Source organism: Mycteria americana, chromosome 4, assembly GCF_035582795.1.
Source record: "Mycteria americana isolate JAX WOST 10 ecotype Jacksonville Zoo and Gardens chromosome 4, USCA_MyAme_1.0, whole genome shotgun sequence".
Classification (NCBI taxonomy): Eukaryota; Metazoa; Chordata; class Aves; order Ciconiiformes; family Ciconiidae; genus Mycteria; species Mycteria americana.
Window position 1 is genome coordinate 11,239,235 of NC_134368.1, and position 14,397 is coordinate 11,253,631.

Here is a 14,397-nt window from a genome sequence, read left to right on the forward strand (position 1 = left end):
TAAATCGTCTTAGGAATGAATAGAAGAATACAATCATTGGTTCAGTTCTCTGCTCTGTATAATGCATGATCAACTGTTACGTGAATTTGCTGCTCTGAGTGTCCATAGCCATTACAGCAATTCTGACTGTTCAACTGTTCTTGATATTACAGTGGACTAAAGAGGATGGACATAGAACTGCCACCTCTGCTGTCCCTAACCTGTTTGTTCCATTGAACACCAATCCAAAGGAGGTCCAAGAAATGAGGAACAAGGTTTGTAACAGCAGTAAAGTAACTTTTTTTTTTTGGTCATCACTACAATTAAGTTGCGTGCTTGTAATGAACTAACTTACTTTGCTATAGTGAAATTTTGGGGGTTCAATAACACAGCTCTGGTATTGTCCTACCCCTTTATAACTAGATACTGAAACAATTCCTAAATGTTTTGAACTTGCCTTGGAAAAAGATGGTATTACTGCCCACTATATGAAGACTTTCATTGTCTTATATTTTGTTACTGTAAGGCCAGTTGCTGGATACCTCTGAAACAGCCACCACTGAGTTTATGGTAGTAATTCTGTTCCCTGAGATCATAGTTTTACCTTAGTGACCTGTTTTCCCGTTTCGGTTTCACCGAAATTTTCCCGTTTCGGTTTCACAGTTGAAATTGTGGCCTAGCCAAAGAAGTCTATGGATCTCTCTCCATATTATATTTTATTATATTATAATATGCTGTGATTGTTGCAGAAATTTTGGGGGCCTTTTGAACTGCATGTTAATATTTCTGAAATGACCTAGTAGTTAATTTTCTAGAATTCAAATTTCAGATCTTCTTGTCATCAGTCTACCAACAGGAAAGCATTGAATGCATTGGGGTTTTTTCACTTCATTTCTTTTAAAGTATAAAATATGCACTGGTATCTTGTTAATACTTGTTCTGGATTGTTTTGCTACTTCTAACTGATGGCCATATGGAACATGGGAGTTAGCATTATGTCACAGGAAAGTCTGTGTGCAGGGGTACTAGCAGCAATACTGATTTGTTCTAAAACAGTTTGTATAAGGTTGACAGAGCTTTTGCCTTTCCTGACTCAGTACTGTAAAATAATAATCACTTGAAATGAGAAGTCTCTGAAATTGCCAAGCAGTTTCTTGGTGTTTGAAACACAAATATTGTTTTATTAAAAACTTGAATGAAGCGACTACAAGGAGAGAAGTAAAACTTCAGACTTTTTACTTTCCTGATGACAAGAAAGGTAGTAAACTAGAAACAAGTACAGATGATGCAGGGTCTTCATACTTTCTGAAATACAAAGTATTAATAATACCTTTTGTTTGTATATTTGTATGCATGTATTTTTATATAAATTGAATGTCCTTTTTAGTTGTAAAGTAGAGGTCTTTCTGGATGCATGGTTTTCTTCATTTATCTTGGAACAAGAACCAGAATATTTTAGAAATAAATTTTGAGTCAGTTGTTATGAATTCTTTACCACCATAGGATATCTAATTTAAATAGATAATACCTAGATTTAAAGATCCAGTTTCTGTTCCCATCTTCTGTATGGAAAAAACTGGGAGGTATTTAGGATGCAACAAAAGGGATGTGTTTGAGTACTCTGAAGTGTCAGTTTATGCATAGAAAAATCTTTATGTGCCCTTTTGAGAATATGGTCCTGACTAGATGCAAAAATTGAATGTCGTGCAATGTTGTACAGTAAGTCCTGTAGGAAGATGATATTGTGGTGCAATATCAGTAACTAGTGGCTAGTGACAGAAACCTGTAAATGACTGGTCAGGTACAATAGACTTACATGAATATGACCTCTGTCCTTCTCTTCTCTCCTCACTTTTCTTCACAAACTGGAGTTGTCTGTTACCTGATCTGTAGAGTTTTACCATGAGCCAGTACTAAAAAGCAAAGGACAGTACCTGCTGTGGTACTTAAAGACTAAATTCTGAGAAATGTGAGGAAACAACTAGAAACCTGAGCATATATCTTCAAGTGGTGTTTATAAGCACAGCTTTATTTGATCGGTAGGGCTATAGCAATCAACACTAGTTGCAGCCTGTTGGCAGGTTCACCCGCCCCTTTTTCAAATACAAAAATGTGACTAACTTTTCTCTGTTGTTCATGTGACTCTCTTCTGCTGCTTTCCTTTACAGATCCGAGAGCAAAATTTACAAGATATTAAAACTGCAGGCCCTCAATCACAGGTTCTTTCGGGGGTAGTTGTGGACAGGAGTCTTGTACAGGTGAGAGTATAAAATGCCTAAAACTATTAGCTTAAAGTTAATCTACGATATCCTCTGCTTTCACCTAATATATCACTATAAAATTATTCTTTAATTGGCAGAGAGTAACTGTTTATAAGGTAAGTCTTAGAGGTAACACCATTGTCTTTGCGAGAGTGCTCAGGGTCAGAAATTTAAGAGGCTTCAGCCATGTAGCCCAAGCATGTCTGTGGAGGATGCTTCTTGGTTTTTTTGCTGAATGTAATGCATGAAATTCAGGAGGCTTACTTATATGGGTTAGATTCTTGTTCAAAACTAGTTGGGCTTTGTGACAACTTTTTGTTTGTTTGTTTTCCAAGTTTATGTATCTTGAAGTATTAATACTGGGCACAGCAGGCTCACTATGGGGCAGTAGTGTTGCGTGTTAAATGTTTTGTCATGCTTCATAATATTTTATTTGAAGAGCAGTTTGGAAAAAAAAGCTCTTATGCATCAATAAAACTTAAAAGCAGTATATCTGGATATACAAAAGACTTCATCTATGAATCATAGCTCAAAGTAAAGTAAGAATTAGAGCTGTACAGTTATACTGTATAGCTGAATGACTTTAAAGCTCTATATATCTGAGTGCTTTAACTGCCCCAGATAAGTGTTTTCCGATATACTTTTAAAAGTTTGGCAAGTCTTATCATGACCATAGCATTATTCATGTTGGGTGTCATATTGTGTGCATGTCAATTCATTGTCATTTGCAATTTTATCTACCAGTTACTGTTTCTTTGCATGTTTTTAGCAAGCATCATAATGCTTTTGGTTGATGTTTTAAAGCCTGGGCTCGGTTTGCTCTGTTTACTCAATTTACTGTTGCAGGATGCTCCCCTCTCAGACTGTACGGAATCTATTGAAGGGCTCGATCTCACAGAGCAGGCCTTTAGTCCCGCTAAATCTCTGTCTGTTAGAAAGGTACTGCCCTGTCATACTGCTCTAAATACTGTTGTTCACCCTTCATTTTACCTCTTCCTTACCCTGACCTTTTCCCTCTGTTAGCTAATGATTTGGCTAGAAAAGAAAAAATAATAGATGGATCTCCAAATTATGTATATACAACTATACAAGCAGCTACTTTACCCTGTTAAAGTGTCTTTTAAGGATTTTGATCTTTTTCTTTGTCTGTAAGAAGCTGGTGAGGAAACACTTTTGATGTTAAGGTGCTGATTAGGTTCTGCTTATAGTGGGTTTCTTTGCGCATGCTATTAGTGTTAAATTACTCTAATTTGAGATCCATTTTGAGTTAGCTTAATCTCAGCCTGATTACATCAGTGTAATTCCAAAGATATCCACATGTTCAGAGTGTGTCATGCTGACAAATGCTGTCAACTTTTGATCCTACATTGCTAGATGTCATTTCCTTAAAACTTCCTGTGGTTATCTACGAGAGTTGCTGAGTAATGCCCCACACTTCCAAAATCCATTGGCTTTCAAACATGTAATCATGCTTGTGCTTACATAATATACTTTAAATGCAGAATAAATTCAAGAGAGGTATGTATGGTTGGGTGGGCAGTCCTTTGAGGCTGAGTAAACAGGAACAGTTTGCACATTGGAAACAGTCTGTCCTTAGCTGTCTTTCTCTACCCAGGTTTTGAAGGAGTTTCTTAGAGGTGATCTAACATGGAAATACAGTGTGTAAATAAGCATCAGTGTCTTTTCTGTTCCAGTATTTTATCTAAAAGAGTCTTAAATCTTGGTTTAGGTTGTGCCTAACATCTCATTATCAGAACAGCTTTCCCATTAAAACCCAGAATACTTTGAATTACGTCATTGTTGCAAATCTCCTGACTATTAGCACTTTCTAGTGTAATGAGCCCATTTGTATTATGGATAGTTGTATCGTACCGAGAATTTGATAATGATGTTTTTCAGATTACAGTTTGGTTTATCAGTATTCTGAAAGGAAAAATAATAAAATACTATTTCCAGATTTAAGATGAAAAATAAAACAAAGTCAAATTCTTCCAGGCAGTGCATGCCTTTTATTCTCTGCTTAATAGTACCTTCAGAGTGAAAAATTATTTTTATGACAGTCATCCATTGGTTATTGCAACACAGGCGGTTTCTTTCATCAGTGATGTGCAAGATATCTTTCAAGTATTATTTCTGAATAATGGCATCATCTTTCTATAAAACTAGTCAAATGTTTTACATGGATTTTTGTAGATGGCAAGGAGCCAACAAAAGGTCTATTGGTTGTATGATTTTGCCTATTATAATGTTAGGGTTTAGACGTCCAAATGATGTGTTTCCTTTTTGTGGTGTCATGAATGTGCTTTCCTCCTGAAATACTGTGTAAAATTAGATGACAGTGTTAATTACAGTAGGAGTGGCCTATTTAATAATCTTTATTATCTTAATATAGATTGTGACCCAAATGCTTAGTAATTTCCGGGGTGGGGGGGGCAACAACAAAAAACCCCCAACCAACCAAAAACTCCTACAAAACCCCCAGTGAACCAAACAACAATAAAAAAAACCCACCAGAGAAATTTTCTAAAACGATTATGCCAAAAAACAGTCATCTGTTGTAGAACAAAGGAAGTATAAGCAGTCTTATGCCCACATAAACCTAACATGAAACTTTGAATGAAACTTTGAGGAGACCTGTACATCAAAGTCTTAAGGACTTTTAGGTACCAGATAATTACGAGCTTTCAGTTGACAAATTATTTGACACTTGATTACGGGTAAAGTAAAAAGTTCCACCTGATTGCAGTAACGCTTAAAATGAATTATGTTTTCAGTTAACATTGAGATTTATATCAAATACTAATGCACGCTATTTTGGATGAAAAAAATCCTGTTTGTGTGCAGGATGCATGTAATGCTTTGAGTCTTCTGTGCCTATGGCTGCAGTAGTAAATACTCCATTTGGCTTGTCACTTGCTTTGTCCGTGTTCTGAGAAGTCCTGGCCATGTTGCAACACAAGCTCCTTGTGCATCATGTAATTTTATTCATGTTATAGATTTGGTTAACCAAGCTTCTTCTGCAGTCTTGGCTGAATGAGAGGGAATGTTGGTTATTCTTGTCAGTGACCATTCTGCAGTCTGATTTAAAAAAAAAAAAAAAAAAAAAAAATCACGTGAATTTTCAAGAATTTTAAGTAAAAGGGGAATCACCCATTTCGTGTCTCTTCCTTTAGAATGGAAATTCTGGGGCTTTGTTCTTCATGGAGAGCCTCTGAGTTCTGCCCCAGAGGTGGCACTGTGTTTTAATGGTGACTCCTACATGAACAGTACTTTAAGAATCTTTGTTTTTTGGATAAAGGCACTGCATTAATGCCAGATTGTGTTAAGAGTGATTGTTAACTTTAGACGAGTATTATGAACCTACTGTCTGATTGAGAGAAAAATTGGCATGTATAAGATGCCAGTTTTGCTCATATCTATCTCTGAGAACAAGATGAAGTGCTTGCCTGTTAAATGATGGTCACCTCATAGCAGTTTTGAATTTTTCTCTGAAAGCAAGATTTGGTGGAGAAGTTGCAAAATGACTTGATAATCTAAAATTTCCTTGTAGGATATGTGAGGTCCAAGTTTAGTATGAAGGCATATTGTGTATCATTAGCTATAAGTGACTTTCCCTTTGTTGGATCTTTGTGGGAGAGTATGCCCCTACAAAATTCTTAGGAGTGAAATATATTCTGTTCCTGAATGTAATCTATCCATTATTTCTTACAGTGGAGAAAATGCTGTTGATATTCAGGTGCTTACACATGCAATCAAAGTTCAAATAGTCATCAAAATAGTACTAGAATCATCATCAAAATAGTATCAGCATAATCCAGATGAACTCACTAGAACGTTAGTTTTTTGCATGTATCCTGTGTTGAAACAGAGTGCCAGCCTTTTATATGGGAATTTATTCCCTCTCTACAGGCTCTCTAATAGAGGAAGCAACTCCAGACCAATTTTCCTGTTCAGTTTTTCTGAATGTTCATAGGAATCTCCGAATGGCATGGACAGGTTGATACTTCTGCGAAGTCTTGTCTGTTTTAGTGTCACATTTAACAATCTGAAGTATGTCCTGTACTGTCTTTTTAGCCCTTTGTACTCGTTTTCCTTCTGTCTCTTCATTTTGTGTTGTATATTTTTATTTGAATTCTTGGAAGGCTGCTCTGTGGCCTATTCTGTGAAGTAATGCATCTCTACTTCTTTGGTTTGTGCATGTTTTAGAGTAATCATGTTGCAGAACTTACTAACGTACTACTATAATTTATTTTCCCCATAGAATCAGTCCCTCTATCCTTATAATTTTCGTAAGTGGCCTTTGAACTGCTTCCATATTATTGACACTTAGCAAAACTGGGTATGTTAATCTTGAAGCAGCTTTTAGCAGATCAAAAGTTTGCCTTTCTGATCTCTCGTGTAATTTTTCTGCTTTTACGGTCCAAAAAACACAAGTGCTTTTTCTTTGTAATGCATAATCTGCTTACTGTTGTTGCCTCTGATCTTTTTCAGTATCTTTTTCAGTACTCAGCTAGTACAAATACTGTTTGCATTGATTGTGGGTATGGGTTTTGTGTATATTTAGGATTGGTTTGTTGTTTGGTTTGGTTTTTTGTTTGTTTGTTTGTTTTTTAATTTAGTGAATGTGATACGCTTGATGCGCTGCTTTTATTCCCAGTAGTTAACAAAAGTACTCTCTTAAGGAGGAGAACACATAATGCCAGTGCACTAGTCATCTTGCTGCAAACTGCATGTCTTGCTCTTTGTCATTATTAAATCAGTAGGCATGCAGTAAAATTTTGTTTCATGTGAAAGTTGTTCTACCCAGTCATTTTGGATTTAACTTGCAGACAAGATTCAAAGATTCTGAAATGTTCCAGGGATACCAGTGTGCACTGTATGTCTTGTTCTTCTGTTGACTTTTGTAATCCTAGAAAACTGTAGAAACTCTATCTGAGATCAGTGCTTTACAAGCCCCTGCTACTCATTGCTGAGTTTCAGTTAAAACTACGTATTTAGTTTGAAGGGTGGGCAGAGATAGAGAGGGAAATAAAATTGCCATGGGCACCAATTTTCTGCCATCATTAAAAGCTGGGACCTGTAGTTTTGAGGGTGTTTTACATTTTCTACAAAACAATTAGGATTTGTACAAAGGTTGATGTTTTTGTGTCTTTCTTATGCGTTATCCTGTAAGAAAAGACATGACTATCAAATGGGAGGTTTTCTGGTATTAAGACAGCTGGTGCTTAATGGAAATAGTTGAGAAAAGGCTTTTGACATTCTACTGACGTTCTATGTCTGAGACGAGAGTTCCTCTTACTCTATGGAGAAACGGAGGCAATCTGTAATGTCTGAGAGATGTTTCTCTCCTGCAGTTCCTTTCAGGACCTTACAGTGGAGACTTGTTGTTATGCTGTTTGTTCTTCAGTACTTCTGGCTGGTGTTTGCTTCCTGAAGAGCAGCAGAGATTCTAACAACCAGCTGTGTTTACCTCCCTGGATTGCTCTAGACTAGATTTCTGGAGATCGCTCATGAGCTTCCAGAAATACCTAACTGCTCTTGTCCTCATTCCATCTGGACAATCTTGTCTGTCACCTTTTTGGCACTGACAACTTGACCAAAGCAGCTCTTAGCATCCAAAACAGTACTCTTAGACAAATTAGACAAATTTCATCCTCAGTTTTAAAGTGAAGATCTCACTTGTCCATCACGTATGGACGTGGAATAGAATGTTTGTGTCTCTGTTCGAGTGCTATTTATTTTTGAACTGTGCTTTCTAATGCTTTCTTTTAAATATTGGTACACATAACATTTGAATATGAAGATGACTTGGGCCAATCAGTAACCCATACTTATTTGGTAACGGAACTCAAATACCTCTTTTCAACAACAAAAACGATCAGGTATCACAATGAGACGAGGCACAGACCACACGTCGGTCATTTCCAAACTAGTGTCAGTAGAGTTCTGTGTATCCAGTGAAAAAACCAAATGCTTAAATGAGTCACCCGAAAGATACAGCAGCTATCCAGGCAAGCATCTTCCCTATACAAGACAATGAAAAGCCAGTGGCTTTAGCCTTTACTATATGATTAGAGAAGAAAAACTAAAAACCTTAGGAATTAGAGAATCTCTGATGCAGCTGCTTTTGTCCATTGGAACTTGCTGTACTTAGAATTGCTAATGTTTTATTTTTATTTGTATAACTTTTTATCTGGCTTGTACAACAAATGTTATAGATCTAAATATGCTAACTTGTATAAGATTACAGTTAACCTTAATTACCTAAAAATTGCTTGTAATAAACTGCTAATCTGGTGTATACCAAACACATACAAGATGGCTTTTTACTATAACATCTGTTAGAAGTTATGTAGTAGCTACTAGAAATTGCTTTTCCCTTATTAAAAAACCAAAAAAAACCCTAAACAAAAAACCCCCCAAACAAACCACAAACAAAAATACCTGTGGGCTGAGTCCTGTGAACTCCTGCAGGTGTCCTGTGCCCAGATTGCCGTGCTGTTGGGCCTGCTATCCTGTTTATTTTGTGGGGAGAAAAAGAAACTTGATACTTCTGTGACTTCAGATATAATTCAGCTAGACTGTTTGGCTGCTGTTTGATTTACTGCTTAATGGTGGATATTCCCTGGTGGAAACACTGATGTGTCTGTAAGAGTAATTAATGAGACCTGTTTTCCCCTTTATATTAACCTGCTGTTGATTAAATATTTTTTAAATAAATTTCTGTAATAGATTTTTAATCTAAAAGAAAATAAATGTAGCATTTTTCAGATTATCTTTTTGTTTTGTTTTTGGTTGCTTTGTAGCCTCTGTACTTCCCAGGGTTGTGCAAGTTACTGCTCGATTGCAGATGTATCTTAATTTTCTTTTGTCAGGGAGAACTGGTGACTGCATCAAAGGCAATAATTGAGAAGGAATATCAACCGAAAGTCATAGTGAGCACAACAGGACCAAATCCCTTCAATAAACTCACTGATCGAGAACTGGAAGAATATCGCAAAGAAGTAGAAAGAAAGCAGAAGGGACCAGAAGGTTGGTTTCTCTGCGTGTGTTTTTTCTGCCATAGACTATAATAACAGCAAGTTTATTACTGATTGGAAGGTGGGTTACCTGCAAAGGCCATGGATAAGTTATTTGGCTTTTGTCTGTTTCAGTTTTTCCAGAGTGAATTAGAAATTTAAAAAGCACATTGGAGATAGAATGTGTGATCCAAGTGCTAACAGAGTATTCTGTAAAACGCATAGATCTTATTTTAAAAATTATCCTGGTAGACAAACTGGGGTGTTTAGTGTGGCCAGTTACTGCTGCTATTGGGCAGTTGAAAGCTAGAAACTTCAGTCAAAAAATGTTTAGGTACTGCAAAGTATTGCTGATTGTTCCGCTTTGTTTCCCTTAGCGCTAGAGATAGTCTAGGGTGAGAGAATGGTGTTGCTTTTTAGCGGCAAAATAGCAGTTTTTAACTCATCGAAAATTGTGGATTTGAGAAATCTGTTGAATGGGGAAGATACAGAACAACATTTGATTGCTACTTCGAAATGGCCCATCCTGGTGACTTGCCCCAAAACAGACTTTCTAAATTATGGAATTATGAGAGAACTGTGCTGTTAAAAGAGATCATTGCTGCATCTGAAGTGGCTATCCTGCTTTATTTCTGTGTAGTTTTAAGGGATGATACTTAGGATGCTCATCTGTTGTCAGGTTTTGAATTTGAACGATGCAGAAACCAGAAGTGCCATGTCTTTTGCAGTGTATGCTCCCTGCTGCTGCTTTGTGATAAGACAATGTAGGAGCCATTGTAGGTTGCGTGTGTTCAGTTAATGAAGTATTGGACTGTGTAGGGTGGGATACTCTGCTGTTATGCCTGTATGACTGCATACGTTTATTCTCTCAGTAACATTGCTACATCCTTCTTAGATAAGATATCAAAATATGGAGAGACTGTGTTACTGAGACAGACACCAGCTGGGCAACAGAGTACATTGCTTAGAAATCAGACCGTCAGTGAGCAAAATACCTCAGACAAAAAATCCCTGGATTTGAAAGGCAGATCAAAAACCTTTCAAGGAACAGATACGAAGACTTTACAGGATCATGATGTATCACCACTCTCTAAATGTTTAGATAACACTCAGTTTGCTGCTGCATGGGTTTCTTGTCAGACCATGCAGCAAGTCATCACACATCTTAACCAAGAAGAGCCAGCTGGGCAGAAGTCCTCCCATAAGGAATTCCATACTGCAGTGATCAAAGCATTAAGGTCCAATCCTGACCTTTTGGCTGAGGCCTCAGGTATTACTAATATGATGCCCTTGGGCTTGCAACCTAAGGAACGACCTCTTTACCTACGCCGTTCGGAGATTCTGTCAGTTGACTCTCATCTATGGGACTGATTTCACTTTTAATTGTCTAGGTGAATGGTATGGAACAAGGTTTTAATATTGTTCCTGATATATGGTGTACTCTATTACTGTTTTCCTTTGGATCTAGGGCTGTTTAAACCTGGAAGCAAGGGGGACCCTCCTTACTAATACCAAATACACAAACCACTATGAAATCTTGTTTTGAATCATTTAATTACTGCATGTTTCTCTGATTATCTATGCAGTCGTCTTTTCTTTTGGGATACAATTTTGTTTACTCCAAGTTTCAGCAATACAAAGCAAGCAAAAGAGCATTATCTTGTGTAGGTCTGATAGCATTCCCCCCCCCCCCCCATTTGTTTATCTCTTCCTTGTGGTTTTTCCTCACAAGTTTTCTGTAGAACAGCATGATAAACCAATTCATAAACAATTACATTATTCACGCCTTCTGGGGGGGGGACGATGACCACCACAGAGCACAACTGTGACTTGAACAGTTTTGTTAATATCAAACTATCACTTCATTTTCTTTTGCTCGTTTTGGTATTGATTAATATCCTGGCAGAATTTTGATTCAGAAAAATGTATTTGTATCTTGTGTGCATGAAGCAGAAGGACACTTTTTTCTCACATGCTGAAAGGTTTTGTCTGCCTGTTTAATTTCTCTTTGCCTACATCTGCAGAACCTTCAGAAGATGGCAGGCAACAGAAAGAGAGAAGTCCCCCTGATCACCCTTCAGCTCGCACTCCTCCCAGTACACCGATTAAAATAGAGGAAGGTATGTTCTTCTGATTTGGGGGCCAGGGGAAACCAGTAACTGCATCATTAGTGACTGGCGCATGAAAATATATGACCTAGTATCTAATAAAGGTAAATTATCTCTTGTATTTTATTTTTATACTACCTAAAATATATGATACTGAACTATGAGTGTAATAGGAGTTATGTTTACAATAATAAAGAAGTGTGCATTAATATAAAGACAAATTTTCATCTCTTCAGAATTGCCTTGTCATCTCGTGGTGTTTCTCAACTGATTTACCCTTTTGTACATTTTCTGCAAGAAAGAATTGCCCTTATGAAATGACATAGTGTCTGATGGTGAACCAGACACAAATTCAGATGCTTTGGTAAATCTCCTTCACTGATTGCACATTTCTTAAACATTATTGTATTTGGATTACACCTCAGTAAATATTTTTTCCAACTCAATTTGAATCTAAATATCATTATTTGCTCACCTTATGTAGTAGTTTTAACTAAAATGAGAGCAGGGCTGGTAAAGTCTACAATTTCCTCAAAAAAGGATAAAATAACCATCTTGAACAGGTGTAATCTAATTTTTGTCTTGTTTCCTTTACCTTGTACATTGGATATATCACTTGTCTGTTAGTCTCCCATTCACTACTTCATCTCATTCTGTTTTCTATAAGAATGGTTGCAACCATTCTTCTAACTTAACACAATGGCTGTGATGAATGCATAGATTCTCTACTTGTGCTTTTTTCTTCTTGTGGCTGCGTTACAAACAGGAGATGGATATGCTAAAGAGTACCTGTTACCATAGTAAGTATCATTCCATACTCTGACCTGCTTATGTGCTTTGCTTCACTCTTGCATCTTTGTTTACTAAGGTTTTTGTTGGGTTTGCTTTTTTTTTTTTAAAGCAGGCTTTTTCAGTTGAGACTTCAGTTGAGCTGATTTCTTTAGTTCTTGATTTCATTAAATTCTAGGTTAGTCACAGATCCTATGTTAAAATGCACTCCCCCTGTGAAAGAGACTGTGAAAGTGACATCATGTGTTTCCATATCTATGTGTCTGATTCCTCAGTTTAAAAAGGAATAGTCTGAAGTTGTCTTTCAGATATAGCTGAAACAGGTCCAGGAGTTTCTGCCCCAACAAGTTTGCTGCTGCCTACACAACTTGGACCTGGTAGTGAAATGGAAGAAAGTTCCTAATCTATTCCAGTGCAAAAGTGTCACCACTGACATTGATTGAAACTTAACCAGCAGACTTCTGCACAGAAGTGGATATGGAACTACTCTTATGTTATATGTCAGCTGTAGGGAGATTCAAATTCCAGCCAAGGAATAGCAGCAACTTCTACAGCTGTTTCGGCTAGCTCTGCAGGGCTACATCAGATTATGCTTTAAAGTAATAAGGGTGTTTGGCCCCTTCCATTTGTACGTCCTGTTATATCCAAAAGTCAGTGTGTTTGTCGTAGATATGAAAGTCAAACTACGTCATAGACAACTGTGATGTTACTAATAAAGTTCCAAAACCTGAAAATTCTTTTAAACTGAGAATTGTGTTCCACAGACTCTTCTAGTTGTATAAGTTTTTCAGGACAAACATACAAAGCTTATTTTAGAGAGTAACTGGAAGTTCATACCATGATGACTTTGGTTAGCAGAAGTTCTGTTGAATGACAACGTTCTCTGCATACAGCCACTTCTCAGCTTTCTTTTCCTCATATTGTTTCTATTTAAGTGTAGCCAAAGTCAGAAAAGTGCTTTGTGTTAATTCAGTTATAGCCTAGTTTGTATGTTTGTCCACATGTTTGTGTTGGGGAAAAAAAAAAACCATAAACCTTTATTTTCATTAAAAATGTGAATTGTAAACACACACCAGTATTAATGTTACTTTTCAAACTCTTATGCCACAGTATATATAAAGGGAGAGCATGGATGTAGACGTGATTATTCTAAAAAACCTAAGAAATTTTGAGGTACTGCTGAGTTCTTAAACTGTAAATAGGTTTTGCAGCAAGATATATTTTTAAACCTTCCTTGTAACGTTACTGAACTCCATCAAGTAGAATAGCAAGGCATTTACATATTGTATGCTTTCTTTATCAAATGTGGAATTCATAAATCTCCCTAATTCTGGTGAAATACTGCCCTTAGAGAGCTAGACAAACAGATGTTTGTTTGATTCCAGCGTAATGTTAATCTGTTTAGTAAAGATGATGGTAACTTGACAGACCGGGAAGGATAGCAGTCCTGGATTAATGAGTTATAAAACTCTTCGTATTTATCCAATGCTTAGGCCAACTGGCAAATGCTGTTTGAATGCCTGTAGCTTCCTATTCTTTAAGAATTTCTAGTCCCTTTCTTAAAACTTTGTTTAAAACTTTATTTTAAACTTCTTTTAAAAAGATAAAATAAAACTGAATGACAATCTAATATGGTGCCTGTTCTAAAAATTGGGCCAGCTAATGAATAGAATAGAACATTTTCAGTTGGAAGGGAGCTACAGTGATCATCTTGTCCAACTGCCTGACCACTTCAGGGCTGACCAAAAGTTCAAGCGTGTTGTTAAGGGCATTGTCCAAATGCCTCTTAAACACTGACAGGCCTGGCGCATCGACCACCTCTCTGGGAAGCCTGTTCCAGTGTTTGACCACCCTCTTGGTAAAGAAATGCTTCCTAAAGTCCAGTCTAAACCTCCCCTGGCGCAGCTTTGAACCATTCCCACGTGTCCTGTCGCTGGATCCCAGGGAGAAGAGCTCAGCAGTGCTTTCAGTTAATTCCTGAAAAGTAAAATGAAATCCAAAAAGAGTGTAGTGGTAGTGAAGAATTGTAGGTGGTGCTTCTCACGAGTTTGTGTGTCACACATATATGGGTTAAACTAGAGCTTCAGGAGGCAGCTTGTAATGTACGTAATCTCTTTCTCTTTTTTACTCTGTTTTAATCCTGCCTGCGTTATAACTTTTAAACTGCTAACTTATGCATTCTGAGTGTTTGGCACTGACTACTAGTGTGTGTTGTTTGTTTAACCTATTAGAAGTTCATGG

The 14,397-nt window shown here is 37.0% G+C and overlaps 1 protein-coding gene across 15 annotated transcripts in view; it reads left to right on the top strand.

Moving 5' to 3' along the window:
• Nucleotides 1-14,397, top strand: part of ADD1 (adducin 1) — a 65,822-nt gene that overhangs the window by 49,209 nt on the left and 2,216 nt on the right. For 3 of the 15 annotated variants that reach the window (XM_075499654.1, XM_075499656.1, XM_075499655.1), the window contains exons 11-16: nt 153-254; nt 2,148-2,237; nt 3,087-3,179; nt 9,116-9,272; nt 10,155-10,529; nt 11,284-11,379. In XM_075499654.1, the coding sequence (XP_075355769.1) occupies nt 153-254; nt 2,148-2,237; nt 3,087-3,179; nt 9,116-9,272; nt 10,155-10,529; nt 11,284-11,379 (913 nt within the window). Of the gene's footprint in view, nt 1-152; nt 255-2,147; nt 2,238-3,086; nt 3,180-9,115; nt 9,273-10,154; nt 10,530-11,283; nt 11,380-12,133; nt 12,169-14,397 lie in introns of those variants that run through there. The other 12 variants (XM_075499666.1, XM_075499667.1, XM_075499661.1 and 9 more) reach the window with 7 other exon arrangements.